Raw genomic sequence first — 15,257 nt, 5'->3', positions numbered from 1 at the left:
GTTAAAGGTTTCAATATGTCTGCGCCCATTCATTTGGAGGTGTTCCGCGTTTGACGTTATCCTTTGCAAAAATGGCACATGTTTATCGGCATCGAGTGTTATCCCACAAATTACGTTTTCATTTCGGTTTGTTTCATCATTTTAGTATTTCAGAAAGTTACAACAGCGCAAGACAATTATGTTTTACTACATGTCATGGCAAAACGCCCACAGGAAATTCAAAATCGTACCCTGAAAATGATCCAGAAAATGACCTTGATTTCTTTGGTGTCGCTGAATCCGATAAAAAGGATTCAAGAAAATTCAAGAAAATTTCTGATTCAGAGAAAAATTATATTCATGACTTGGTTGAAAAGTATGCAGTTCCCACCGGCCCAAAGAACATACAACTGAAAACTTATGGCAGCATTCGATATGACCACAAAATTCCAAAATCTGAGCAGGCTATGCAGCCAGCAAAACAGACAAGAAAACAAAGACGTTTAAACAGGGGAGTTGAAATGAACCAAACTGATTCCAGCCCAGCATCATTCATTTTGCATTATGAAAAAGATGTTGAAAAGACTGAGGGCAATGTCCAAGGAAATAATGGTGGTAACCATTCATTATCATTACACAAAAATGAAAAAAGCATTAGAGAAGATGATCTTTCTTTATCAAGGTCAAAAGACCAAATGCAGTCAGATAGAAGTCTATCATTTATTGATAAACAGTACTTCAGTTATGATAGTGTTGTTGAAAAGTATGCCAAGCCCGAACAATCACTGAAAGAAGAAAATCAAGACAGTTATAGTCAGTCAAGAAGTGAAACTGATTTGTCGTTTATTGATGAGCAGTACTTCAATTATAATGACACTGTTGGAGATGAGAAAATCAACTTTCAAACTTCCGGTAGTTCAGAAAATATTGATGTAAAAAGGTTTGTTGGGGGAAATGATGTAAAACTCAAAGAAGGTAATCAATACAACAAAACAGATAAAGCAGGATTAACCAAGGAACATGACAATCAAGATTTATCGTTCATTGATGAACAATACTTTAGTTACAATAATAGACATGAAAAAGCCCAAAATGCTAAAGAAAGGCTACATGAGTCTGACAATTTAGCAGGACATAGAAAAAGTAGAAAACATCGACAAGAAGTCACTGCACCATTTGATTCAGTGAATTCTGAAAGGATCTTTAATCAAAGAGAAACAAACAGCTCTGATATGTCAGTTGACAAGTCAAGACAAAGAAAAGATAAACAAAAAGACAATCCAGAGATGAATCAATTTAAGGAAATAGTGAACGAAACTCCTTTGACAGAAAAGAAACAAACAGCATATGATGTAAGTATGAAGATAAGAGCAGAATCAGACAAAAAGAGAGGAAGTAACCTTGTTGGCAAGTTTGACCCCCAAACATATGACAGTAAGGGATTTCGAATACTTAAAGATCAAGTGCCACATTTTGAGAATGTACCATCTATTGATGTTCTTAGTGTTTTGCGAAAGAGTATTATTTTTGATAGAAATGATATAGTTGCTATTAGTAAGCCTTATGGTCTGTCATCCCATGATGGACCTGGTGTGTTCCACAGTGTAGGAAATCTAATTGATAGATTAATACCAAGAACACAGCTGTTCCCAGTCCATAGACTTGACAAAGAAACAACTGGTGTAATGTTGTTTGCTAAAACAGAGGAGATGGCTAATAGGTTGAGTGAATGCTTTCTCCACAGGGAAATAAAAAAGAAATACCTAGTGATAACAAAGAATATTCCTGAGATGCAATCTGGTGAAATAGACATTCCAATAACTGAAGGAACTGTTGAGGGGAAAGTGAGAATGTGTCTTAGACCTTATAATTCTCCAGAACTTAATGCTGTTACAAAGAAAAGACAGCCTGGCACAGAGGCCATAACTAGATATAGAGTTCTTGATCAGGGAAAGAAATGTGCTCTCCTAGAATGCTTCCCAATAACTGGCAAAAAGCATCAAATCAGAGTACACCTTGCCCTTGGATTAAACTGTCCAATACTTGGGGATCATAAATATTCCCATATCAACAAAATTGCACCAATGAAACTTCATCCAGAAATCCTAGAAAGACTGAAGATTCAACAAAGTAAAGTGCGATATTTGGCCATGCATTTACATGCCAGGTCAATCATGATCCCAGAGTTTTTGAATGGGAGAAACCTGTTTATTTCAGCACCTCTTCCACCTCATTTTGTCAGAAATATGAAAGATTTAAAATTGAATCTACCTCCACATTGCTAGATACATTCAAAAAACTTTTGTACCAAATTATGTTGTTACATTTTGTACTTTAAAGAACTTACTTATGGTAATGATATATAGTTGATACTTTTTCTTTGTAAATTTACAGATTAAAACATGTTCTGTTGTCATATGCTTTAATATTTTTCTGATCATTTACTGTGTACACATCAATGTTTTTTAGGGGACTGATTTTCATTGAGTTCATGGTTAGGTCAATCCATTAAATTTAATTCAAATAAACATCTGAAATGCTCACTTGTTTCATCCTTCCAGTACAAAATCCACACATTTATACTCTCACAATATTGTTGTTTGGGTCAAAAGTATGACATTTTATGCCTACAGAATGAAATAATTTCACAGTATTGAGAAAAAAGCATTGTTTATTTATTCTATAGTTATCAGGTAATTGTAAACTTGTGTTAAAAGACCAAATTCATTATTAAGTTTCGCTTGAAACAGGACTAAACCAGTGCATCTAGGAATTAGATTACAGTGTCTATGTCTTACAACTAATAACTAATAGTATACATGTAATCAATCATGAACTGAGTAAACTATGGATGCATTAAAAGACTATGCATCTGAATCTGAAGATTCAAATTCAAATGAAGTGGAGACTAGTGACACATGTAAAACTGAAAATATAAGACATGACTTTTTTGGTATATTTACCAGAGATTCATCTGCTATAGATGATGAGAAAGAAAAACATGGAAAGGAAACTGTGGTTAAAAAGTCTGTGAGAATAGATAATGAGAAAGTAACTGTTGAAATACCAAGCACTTCTTTTTGGAGTGATTTACCGAGCAATGAATTACAGGTTTTCCAACAAACATCTAAGTTTGATGGGAGAAAGGTGGAAAATTCACGTAAACTTTACAAAAAACCAAGTTTTCAGGGGCATGATGTGAGTGTCCAACAAAAAAGGACATCAGATAGCCATGGAAACCAAAGTGATATTAAAAGGCAGAAGGCATCAGTAGAATGTGACACAAGTTTTAATAAAGATAGAGACCAACATGAGACACGCAGATTAAATGAAAAAAGAAAACTGTTTTTTATTCATCCTAAAATAACACCTCTTCTCCAAAGTAAAGGGTTAAACAACAATATTCCTAAAAATAAAGAATGGGAAAATCCAGGGCATGCAGGAGCAATTAATAGATTAAAATGGAATGTTCCAAACTACAGTCATCTTCTTGTGACTTGTTCCATGGACACTACTTTAAAACTTTGGAATATTTGGAGCCAGCTGGATCCCTGTGTTCAAATATTGAGAGTTCATTCAAAGGCAGTGAGAGATGTTGCCTGGAACCATGATGGGAAGCAACTACTGTCCTGTAGCTATGACAAGTCAGCTGCTGTTAGTGATGCAGAAACAGGTATGTTATTTACGACGATAATTTTCTGTTGATACGTAAGAAGGTATGAGTTGTCTTCTTTGGTTGCAGCAGGTGTTTAAAATATGCTACTGCTGTTATGGTGAACTTTTTTTCAAACTTAAATCTCTGGACTTTGCTACTTGAATTTGCATTCTTCCACTTTTGAACATGGCATGAAAAAAGAGACAATACTATTCAGAATTTAAAGAAAGAATGTTATTTTATGTCCCTGATGTCAGTACAAGGGAAGCATACAGTATCTCCATTTGTCCATCAGTCTGTCATAATGTGACTGCCCATCACACTTTCTTGTGTACTCCACTCTTAAACTAAATTGTACTCATCAACATGGAGTGGACATGCCCATATTCATCTACAATAATATTGTAGGGACGTTTGTTTTCAAGAGTTAGGTCCCAGAAAACCCTACCTAGCACACTCCATGGGAGATGACTTGTGCTGTAAGTGATTCAAAGGAACTTGATTTATGTAGTAGGTTCATGTATCAATTATATATATTTTTATGCCCCAACCCCTTGAAAAAAAAGTGGGACATATTGTTTTCTCAGTCTATTGGTCCACCAAACAGTAGACCATCTGGCTTATGATCAACAATAACTATAGAATGCTTGGTCTCACAATAGTCAAACCTCATAGCCTGTGGTCAATAAAAAGTCCTTTTTTGGGGGAAGTGGGGGGGGGGGGGGGGGGGGGGGGGGGGCGGAAGTCAAAAGTCAAGGTTACTAACATTGAGACTGAAAGCAGTTTCTGCTCAATAACTTAAGAACGTTTTCACCTATGGTTGTCAAACTTCATAGGATGATTGCCTTTGGTCAGAAGAGGGCCCTTATTTCTTTGGGGATCATAGGTCAGAGGTAAGGGTCACAATGATCTCTAGACTGAAAACAGTAACTAAAGGAAACTTTCGCCTGCAGTCATCAGACTAAATAGGATATTTGTCTTGTCAGTAGATGACCCCTACTATTTTGGGATCAGTAGCAAAGCAACAGTGTCAGAGTCATTTGAGTATTACTCTATCATTTTGGTTTGAATTGCATGTTGGCTAAACTGAATAATTTAAAACTAGTTACTCCATGGTTTGTTCTATGCATTTCAGTTTGGATTTACAGACAATTTTTGAATTTGTAATTTTAAAAAAGTATAACTTGCATGGTGAAGACAAGTGTTGTGGCATACAAACTTGTCTGCCGAAATTATTATATTATTTTTTTGAGCTAGCCCCTTTTTTGACTACAGTATTATTCTATCAAGCATTTTCAGGGGGTATGTGTCCTACAATGTTGACATCATTCTTGTTTAACAAATCCCTTACACATTCGAGATTAGTGGATAGAAATCCAGAAAGCAGGTTACGTGTATTCTCTTGAGAATGTTTATTTTCTTTTTCAAGGACTTCAAGGATTTAGAATAGCTATATGTTGACTGTTTTTGTATGCGCACTGTTTTGTACCAGGTGCCGCCATATCAAAATTTGAGCATAGCAGTTTTGTCACATGTTGCAAGTATCACCCTGTGAATCATCATGTATGTGTAACTGGTAGCAACAATCAAATACAGACCTGGGACAGTAGGACCCCATCAAGACCTTGTAAAACATTTACCTACAAGGACACAATTGGACAGGTAGTTAACTCATTATGTTTTATTGATCATGCATGTGTAACAAGTAGGAACAATCGGAGACAGACCGACACAGTAGGGCACCATTAGGGCCTTGTAAAACTTTTACATACAAGGACTGAATCAGGCTGGACCAAATTGTCAGGTAGTTATTTTGTTATGTTTCATTGATCATGTTTATGTAACGGTGCACCTCAGAACTTTATAAAACATTTACATACAAGGACAGCTGGAAAGGGAACACTATATTTATTGACCATGTTTGGTCGGAGAGATGCCTGTTACAGTAGGCCTTAATCGAAACCTTGTAAAACCTTTACATATAAGAACAGTGCGGGAGAGGTAACACTGTTTATTGACCATGTTTGTGTCACTGGTAGTTACAGATACACACCTGTCACAATAGGAATCCATCAGCACTTTATTTATTGACAGGTATTATTAGTCAGATACAAACAGTTTATTGCAGAACACATTCAAAACATTGTAAAATCTTTGATATGTTTCTAGATTATTAGGTTTGTTTGGAAAATTATACTTTAGTTTTGCAGTAGAGATACCAGGCAACTGTAGGAGTGCAGTGCATCTCCTTTAAAAATGTGTATAAAACAATTATATGTCTACATTAAATGAATGATATAGAAACAAATGGTGCAACACGAGTGAAAATTTATGAAAGTTTGCTTATTAGTTTAGAAAAATGTTGACAATTCTGTAAATGCAAGATTGAAAATGTGTAACACTTAACAGGTAACACACTACATATGTATTTACTGTCACATGTAACAAAGTGTTTTCACCTTATAAACTACTGTTTAATCATTATTTTATGGGCTCAAAATTTTATGATTGTGGTTAACCCTTATCATACTGGACACAATTGATTTTGCCTTTGTGACCAGACTAGATCATGATCAGCCTGCACAACCATGCTGTCTGATCATGATCTGCACTGTTCGCCATTCAATCAGTATCTTTTTGGTATGCACCCCTCAACAGTTAATGGTACTGCCCAAATTGAAAGACAACAAGTTCATTATAGAAATTTAGCAGGGAAAGGGTTTAAATGACTATTTCATTGGGATATGAACTTGTGGGTTTCAACTGTTGTATATAAAATAAATGGGATTTAATGTTTAAAACCAGGAAAATTAGTTTCTCATGAATATTACTTTGTTTCCAATTATCACCCCTGATTTATTAGCTCACCTGAGCAATGCCCAGGTGAGTTTTTCTGATCGCTCGATGTCCGGCATCCGTCGTCTGTCTGTCTGTCGTCCGTCTGTCGTCTGTCTGTCGTCCGTCAACATTTAGCTTGTTTATGCAATAGAGGCTGTTTTTTTTCAACTGATCTTCATGAATTTTGGTCAGAATGATTACCTTGATGAAATCTAGGCCAAAATGGGTCATATGGGATCAAAAACTAGGTCACTAGGTCAAATCAAAGAAAAACCTTGTGTATGCGATGGATTCTGTATTTTTCAATTGATCGTCATGAAATTTTGTCGGAATGATAACCTTGATGAAATCTAGGTTAAGTTCGAAAATGGGTTATCTCGGGTCAAAAACTAGGTCACTAGGTCAAATCTGGCAAAAACCTTGTGTATGCGATAGAGGCTGTATTTTTCAATATTCTTCATGAATATTGGTCAGAATGATTACTTTGATGAAATCTAGGCCGAGTTTGAAAATGGGTCATCTCGGGTAAAAAACTAGGTCACTAGGTCAAATCAAAGAAAAACCTTGTGTATGCGATAGGGGCTGTATTTTTCAATTGATCTTCATGAATATTGGTCAGAATGATTGCCTTGATGAAATCTAGACCGAGTTCGAAAATGGGTCATCTGGGGTCAAAAACTAGGTCACTAGGTCAAATCAAGGAAAAACCATGTGTATGCGATAGAGGCTGTATTTTTAAATTGATCTTCATGAATCTTGATGAAATTTAGACCAAGTTCGAAAATGGGTCATCTGGAGTCAAAAACTAGGTCACTAGGTTAAATAAAAGAAAAACCTTGTGTATGCAATAGAGGCTGTATTTTTCAACTGATCTTCATGAAATTTAGCCAGAATTATTACCTTGATAAAATCTAGGCCAAGTTCGAAAATGGGTCATCTGGGGTCAAAAACTAGGTCACTAGATCAAATCAAAGAAAAACCTTGTGTATGCAATAGAGGATGTATTTTTCAATTGATCTTCATGAAATTTGGTCAGAATGATAACCTTGATGAAATCTAGGCCAAGTTCGAAAATGGGTTATCTCGGGTCAAAAACTAGGTCACTAGGTCAAATCTGGCAAAAACCTTGTGTATGCGATAGAGGCTGTATTTTTCAATATTCTTCATGAATATTGGTCAGAATGATTACTTTGATGAAATCTAGGCCGAGTTTGAAAATGGGTCATCTCGGGTAAAAAACTAGGTCACTAGGTCAAATCAAAGAAAAACCTTGTGTATGCGATAGGGGCTGTATTTTTCAATTGATCTTCATGAATATTGGTCAGAATGATTGCCTTGATGAAATCTAGACCGAGTTCGAAAATGGGTCATCTGGGGTCAAAAACTAGGTCACTAGGTCAAATCAAGGAAAAACCATGTGTATGCGATAGAGGCTGTATTTTTAAATTGATCTTCATGAATCTTGATGAAATTTAGACCAAGTTCGAAAATGGGTCATCTGGAGTCAAAAACTAGGTCACTAGGTTAAATCAAAGAAAAACCTTGTGTATGCAATAGAGGCTGTATTTTTCAACTGATCTTCATGAAATTTAGCCAGAATTATTACCTTGATAAAATCTAGGCCAAGTTCGAAAATGGGTCATCTGGGGTCAAAAACTAGGTCACTAGATCAAATCGAAGAAAAACATTGTGTATGCAATAGAGGATGTATTTTTCAATTGATCTTCATGAAATTTGGTCAGAGTGATTACCTTGATGAAATCTAGGTCGAGTTTGAATATAAGTTATCTGAGGTCAAAAACTAGGTCACTAGGTCAAATTAAAGAAAAATCATGTTTATGCGATAGAGACTGTTTTTTTTAATTGATTTTTATGAAATTTGGTCAGGATGATTGGCTTAATGAAATCTAGGTCGAATTTGAATATGGGTCATCTGAGGTCAAAAACTAGGTCACTTGGTCAAATCAAAGAAAAAACTTGTGTATGTGATAGAGGCTGTATTTTTCAATTGATCTTTATGAATTTTGGTCAGAATGATTGCCTTGATAAAATCTAGGTCGAGTCTGAACATGGGTCATCTAGGGTCAAAAACTAGGTCATATCTAAGAAAATGCTTGTTTTATCGCAAGAGACCAATTTTTTGGTCCAATCTTAATGAAAATTGGTCAGAATATTTGTTTCCATGAAATCACTAGGTCAAACATGTTTTACACTGTTATGGTGTGTTTCTTAGGTGAGCGACCTAGGGCCATCTTGGCCCTCTTGTTTATAGAAAGAGACCTATTTTGCTATAGCTATAACAATTCAGTCTACCTGTTTGCTGTTGTTTTCAGGTGCAGGACTTAGTGTTGACCGGAGATGGTTCCACTTTATTCAGCTGCTCAGACTTGGTAACCCGGGACTCCGCAGATAGAAATCTAATGGCATGGGACTTCCGTACAGGAGTCGTCCTTTCTAATCAGATATACCAGGTTTGTAAGCAGTAACATCAGCATTAGTTAAACAGTCTGTGCAATTAGCACTTGTCCGGTTGTCCGGGACAAGTAATTATTGTTTTGGACAAGCAACTTCTGCAGGAATTATGAATAGAGTATAAAGGAAAGCTATTCACTTTTGCCAATACGGACAAGTAGTTTCAAATCCTAAATTCACAGACTGATTAAACTGTGGTGTTGATATTAATAGCTCTACAAGCAGGTAAATTGTTGTAGACTGAAGGAGCCATATTCGAACCACAAGTGTGATCGGACCGAATGTAATGAAGTAAAAGTTTAGAGCTTATGATTTTACAATGATTCAAAAGAATCAGATATTTGAATCAGATAACTATTTTATAAAATAAATTACTTCAGTATGAGGAGATAATTTAATCTTTGTATGTATCTAACAGAATGTGTTTCTAAATCAGACTCTGTGAGGAAGACTTAAAGGTCTTGATTTATAGAACAAAATTAATAGTTTACATTTTTTAGCTCATCTGAACTCAAGGGGTGGAGCTATTTTTCCCTTTTTGGCTGTAAAAAAAACTTTGAAAATGTTCTGTTTGAAACTGGTGACCCAATTTGAAAATATTTTTACAGCAATGTTCCTTGGGTGACCCTTCTAATTCCTTTGAGCCATTTTGATTTCTTTTAAAAACAGTTGCCAGGGACCAGGGCTAGTTTTCTCTGTATCTTTAACAGACCTTCTCTGAAGCTGGCATTTGAAATAATTGCATAGCAATGTTCCTTGTGTGACCCTCTACCAAGTTCCTTCAGATCATTTTGATTTGTATGAAAACATGGCCAGGGGACAGGGCTAGTTTTCCCTATTTGGCTATATGGAAAACCTTGAAAATCTCCTCCTCTCAAACACCTGGCCCATCTTTAAAATAATTTGACAGCAATATTCTTTGGGTGACCCTCTGCCAAATTCTTTTAAGTCATGTTGATTTGTTAAAAACATAGCTGCCTGGGATGAGGCTAGTTTTCTGTGGATGTACTGTCTCGTAGTATCACATCATCATAACCTGCCCTACTCCAGACCTCCACCACACACATCACTGGCACATATTTATTTAGTAATAACTTGAAAAAATCTTCTTGTCAGAAAACACTGAAACTGCCAAAAATGTTCAGACATGCTGTGAAACTCAGTTGAGTGATCTAGGGCCATCATTGCCATTTTGTCCCTACTTTCTTACACCTTTGGTGTAAGACAACTTTTTCCAGCACCAGAGAAAACACAGGAAAATCTTGTCTAGCATGCTAGAATAGATTATGTGACAACTGTTACATAAATGTCTGTTAAATGGTGTGAAACCTATCAAAAAATATTGCAAAGTTTCATTTTTCACAAGTATTATTAGCAGTGTTATGATCTTTGCAGATATTTGAAACATTTACATTACATTAAGAATGTTTCAATCTATGATGATAATTTATTTATTTCAGGAGAGGTTTACACTTGCACGGCTACAGTTACATCCTAGAGACAATCAGATACTTGCACAGTCGAATGGCAATTATATAGCTATTTTTTCATTACAACGTCCGTACAAGATGAACAAGCATAAACGATTTGAAGGTCACAAGGTAGTGTTCTTTTAATTATGCCTCCTGTAGACCAAGGGGGAGTGTATTGTTTTACTCATTGTCATTTGGTAGACCATTTGGTTCCTGATCAAATACTAGAAAATGTTTGGTCTTGTAGAGGTCAAACTTCATAGGATGATTGCCTGTGATTAGAAAATGACTCGTATTGTTTAGGAGGAAGTAGGTCAAAGTCACAGCAACCTTGAGACTGAAAATGGTTTCTGCTTAATAACTCAAGAATGATGTGGCCTATAGTTGTCAAACTTCATAGGTCAGTAGGTGACCCTTTTTGTATTAGGATCAGTAGGTCAAAGGTCAGTTACATTGACACTTATTACGTTGTCTGCCCAATAAGTAAAGAGTGCTTTGGCCAACAGGTCTCAGACTTCATAAGATGATTGACTGACTCAGAGCTCAAGATAAGCTTTTGGTGCAGTTGGGTATTTATCCATCACTTTTTGTTTTAACTGGGTATTGGAAATCTGCATTGGGTAAAAATAATATTATTATCACAGACAGATAACTGTCTTTGTTGAACAACAAAATATCCTTCTATTTTGTTTGTTTGTGCTGCAACAATGATTTTTCTGTGAACTCTTTTAGTATGTAATTATTGTTTACAAAGGGTCCAGATAACATTGATCAGACTGAATGGTCCTCACAGACCTATGAAATTTCTGATAAATAGCAGCCTGTTCTGCTGTAACGTATAACCAGTCTTTTGTCTAGCGTTAAAGTCTCGTACCCGTTCTATAATACAGAAAATGTGATACTCAAGCATTTTGTAATGAATTGGGTATTAGGAATTTTAATTGCGTTTCAGTACGCACACTGTTAGAATTCATTTGTGTTTTCTGCAACTTTAATTGCGTAAATACGCAGCTTATCTGGAGCTCTGTCTGTGGTCATTAGATGACCTCTTTTGTTTTGGCTGTCAGTAGGTAAAAGGTCACAGTCCTTCACAACCCTTTCTTTCTGTGTTTTGTTTTATATCTAAACATTAATAAACTGTAATAATTTGAGTTGTCACATTTGCTATAGCATACCTGTTTCACTTTGTCATTTATCTTTCCCCTCTAATGCTTCTTATGTGTCAGAAGTACTTATGAAAAGCAAAGTTAATGCTTGTGGCCCTTGAATTACTAAAAAAACTGCAAATTTTGCCTTGTCCGCTCTCTAAGTCGAACAGTTTTCATCCGATCTTCACCAAACTTGCTGACAAAGTTTGTGGGCATTATATTTCAGCCAAGTCAGATAACCACCCAAATTGCTTCAGGCATTCTTGGATTATGGCCCTTGAATTACTCGAAAAACTGCGAATTTAGCCTGGTCCGCTCTCTTGGTCAAATAGTTTTCATCCGATCTTCACCAAACTTGCTGACAATGTTTGTAGGCATAATATCTCGACCAAGTTTGATAACCACCCAAATCGCCCTAGGCACTCTTGGATTATGGCCCTCGAGTTAGGCCAAGTTTGATGACGGGTGTATATTGTGACAGTCTGGCACCTTTGTTTAGTCTCATTTAAATACATTTATCACATGTTTGATGTTATGAAATGAAGTAAAAACATGCCATATTATCAGTGTTACTCTAGTGTAATATTAAAAGAAATAAGGAATAACAGTGTTTAAGCAAAAAAAGCAGACATATGATAAAAAGAATATTGCATTATTATAATACTTTTATGTATTTCCACATTGATTTTGATAAACTTGTTTAATAAAAGGCAGGACCTCTTATTTTGTTATTTTTTATCAATTTGTTAAATTAATTAAGTATGGAAAGACACTCATGTAATATCCTCTTTATAATGTAATTTCAGTTACAAGGTTACAACATTGGTTTTGATGTTTCACCTGATGGACAGATTGTATATAGTGGAAGTGCTGATGGAAAAATCTGCTGTTATAATTATCAGTCCGGTAAATGTCTCCGGACTATCAGTACCGGACTTCCTGTTGTGATGGATATTGCTTGTCATCCCCTTCTTCCTTCAACAATAGCAATGTCCAGCTGGGATGGGACTGTTCAGGTGTGGAGATGATTAGTGTAGAAGTTGTGTTATGGAGTGATGTACACTATCTGCAGTATGTTTGCACCAGCGATATCAGAACAACGTGTTCAGCCTTGGAAGCATATTACGTTTGAAAGAAGTGCTGGGAGAAAATAATACTTATTGAAAGTAACTACTATTATTGAAATATCTGATTGTTACAGCCGAACATAAGCAAACTGCATGTATCTTTTAGCTGTGTACTCGAGTATTTAGTAATGAAAACAATCAGTTTTATGAATTATTGATGTTTTAAAATAGTTTGCTTATATATGTGTATATTTGATATTTTGTGCTCCTTTTTTCAAGCAAAGTCTAAAGAATGATCTTTATTTCTTTTCTTTCATTTGAATTTTGTTGAAAAATAAATTAAAGACACAGAGTCTTAGCAAACTGATACATTGTCAATTTCAATCTGTAATTTGATGAAAACAGTTCATTACATAGCTTCTTACTAGTCAAGATTCAAGACTCTTATGTACCTCCTCTTTCTGTGTCACTAGATTTGACCGAAGAAAGTGTGTAAACTCCTGTTAACAAGTCTGGTTCTATTTTGTTTTGTTTATAGATTTTCAGTAAAATGTTTCATTATTAGATATTGAAGATATTGATATAAATCTAGAAATTCTCAACAGATTTACTCAACTTGGCTAAGTGTATAAACTTACTATGTATGTTATATATAGTAACTACAAATGTTATATAAACTCACTACATATTTTATTTAAACTAGCTATGTATGTTAAGGGTTGCAACCACCATAAAATGTTGCCTAGGAACAGCTGTTTCTTAAAAAAACATTTAGTGTTTTTAATGGCATTACAAATCCTGTGTTTACTTGTACATATCTAATATTTTAAACCTGAAAACCTGTGTTGTTTATGCACACAAATATGTTTATTCTATGTTGTTATAGATACTATTTAGAAACTTGATATTTTCAAATAAGAAATTAAGTCATAATTTATCTTTTGTTTTACCTCCCACAAGATTCTAGTATTTTTCATTAGTTGAAAGGTTGTCACATTGTGACCCCCTATATTTCTGTGCAAGGTCAGTAGACTTTCATGTCTGGTTAGGCTAAAGAAAAGATGTTTGATAAAACAGATCTGTCAGTGTGTTTGTTAGTGACACTCCATGGAAATATGTAGGGTCAGTATGATAAATACGAGGACACGGCTAACAATTCGCCACCCATTTATTATACTGACACCACAAATTTCAATGGAGGATCACAAACAAACCCAATAATTAATATTTTACATTTTTGTACATCACTTTAAATGTACTTCCATTAACAAGAATTAAAAAGAGGATGATTTAGGATGTGTTATACCTTATCTCCATGATATTATTGGCATGCAGCAATTTGTTGAAAATGGCTATGATTATTAATTCTGCACTTGCACATCTTCCTCATAGTATCAGTGATAAACTGCCAGTTTCAGCTCAGTTGAACTTTGTCCAGGGAGAGCTATTAGTACAGGAAATATTTGAGACAGAGTTACAGACCTTGTGTAATATGATGTTGGTGGTGATATATGAGAACCATTTAAAGTTTAAAACAGATCTTTTCAGTAATAACAGAGATGAGAGTGACAGTGCACCAAAACTTTAACAACCTGAAATTCCAAGTAAAAGAGGCATTATTCATGAAATATGGGTGACTGACATACGAACGGTTATTTATATGGAGCAACTATTGTGAGCCTAAATAAAATCTACTTAGCGGAAGTAATAAAAGAAATAGAAATCAAAACTTTTAGCTTGAAATTCTAAACAAGAGCTGTCCGTAAGACAGCGCGCTCCACTATTTGGGGATTTGACAGTAAAATGAATATATGCCTGAATAAGAGACCTCTACTATAAGAGGAAGATACACCAAGGGGCATAATTCCATCAATTACACAAATTAGAGTTATTAGGATTGTTACAACAAATGCAGATGATGCTGGTAAAGATATATTTTGAGTTTCAAGTCATTATCTTATATAGTACCAAAGTTATGTCCAGAAAACAAAGTTTGTTAAAAATATTTAAGTATAAAAGGGGCATAATTTGGTCAAAAATACAAATCAGAGTTATGGGGATTGTTACCACACATGCAGATGATGGTGATAAAGATACATTTTAAGTTTCAAGTCTTTATCTTATATTGCATTAAAGTAATATCCAGAAAGCGAAGATTGCAAAAAAAGTTTAAGTACAAAAGGGGCATAATTCTGTCAAAAATACAATTAGAGTTATGGGGTATGTAACCACACATGCAGATGATGATTATAAACAATTTTTTTTTTAATTTCAAGTCATTATCTTTTAAAGTACCAAAGATATGTCTATTAATAAAGCTTTCGAAAAAATTTAACATGAAAATAATTCCAGGTATAATTCCTTTGTGACCTTGACCTTGGGTATAATGGGCCCAGCTACTGGACAATTTTATGAGAACTGACAGTAAGATATAAGCAAAAGTAACAAAGTTATGACAGAAAAACAAAGGTTGCCGAAAAACTTTAACCTTAAAAATAACCTAAGTATAAGACCTTGGTGACCTTGACCTTGGATAAAATGGGCCCAGTCCCTGTACATACTTTGTTTGCATACTGGACAATGTTTATGTGAAGTTACAGTAAGATATAAGCATAGTAACAAAAAT

At 35.0% G+C, this 15,257-nt stretch overlaps 2 protein-coding genes across 2 annotated transcripts; both read left to right on the top strand.

Annotated features, from left to right (window-relative positions):
* Nucleotides 1-33: 33 nt before the first annotated feature.
* On the top strand, nucleotides 34-13,924 carry LOC123544353 (WD repeat-containing protein 25-like). The gene is made up of 6 exons (XM_045330429.2): nucleotides 34-126; nucleotides 2,730-3,652; nucleotides 5,127-5,296; nucleotides 8,806-8,943; nucleotides 10,405-10,545; nucleotides 12,371-13,924. The coding sequence occupies exons 2-6, from the start codon at nucleotides 2,827-2,829 to the stop codon at nucleotides 12,590-12,592; spliced, it is 1,497 nt and encodes a 498-aa protein (XP_045186364.2). The 5' UTR covers nucleotides 34-126; nucleotides 2,730-2,826; the 3' UTR covers nucleotides 12,593-13,924.
* On the top strand, nucleotides 45-2,306 carry LOC123544342 (uncharacterized). Its single transcript, XM_045330422.2, has one exon. It carries the CDS (start codon nucleotides 72-74, stop codon nucleotides 2,262-2,264), a length of 2,193 nt encoding a protein of 730 aa, XP_045186357.2. The 5' UTR covers nucleotides 45-71; the 3' UTR covers nucleotides 2,265-2,306.
* Nucleotides 13,925-15,257: the final 1,333 nt, after the last annotated feature.

This window comes from Mercenaria mercenaria, chromosome 1, assembly GCF_021730395.1.
Source record: "Mercenaria mercenaria strain notata chromosome 1, MADL_Memer_1, whole genome shotgun sequence".
NCBI lineage: Eukaryota > Metazoa > Mollusca > Bivalvia > Venerida > Veneridae > Mercenaria > Mercenaria mercenaria.
This window is presented reverse-complemented; position numbering and strand designations above follow the sequence as displayed.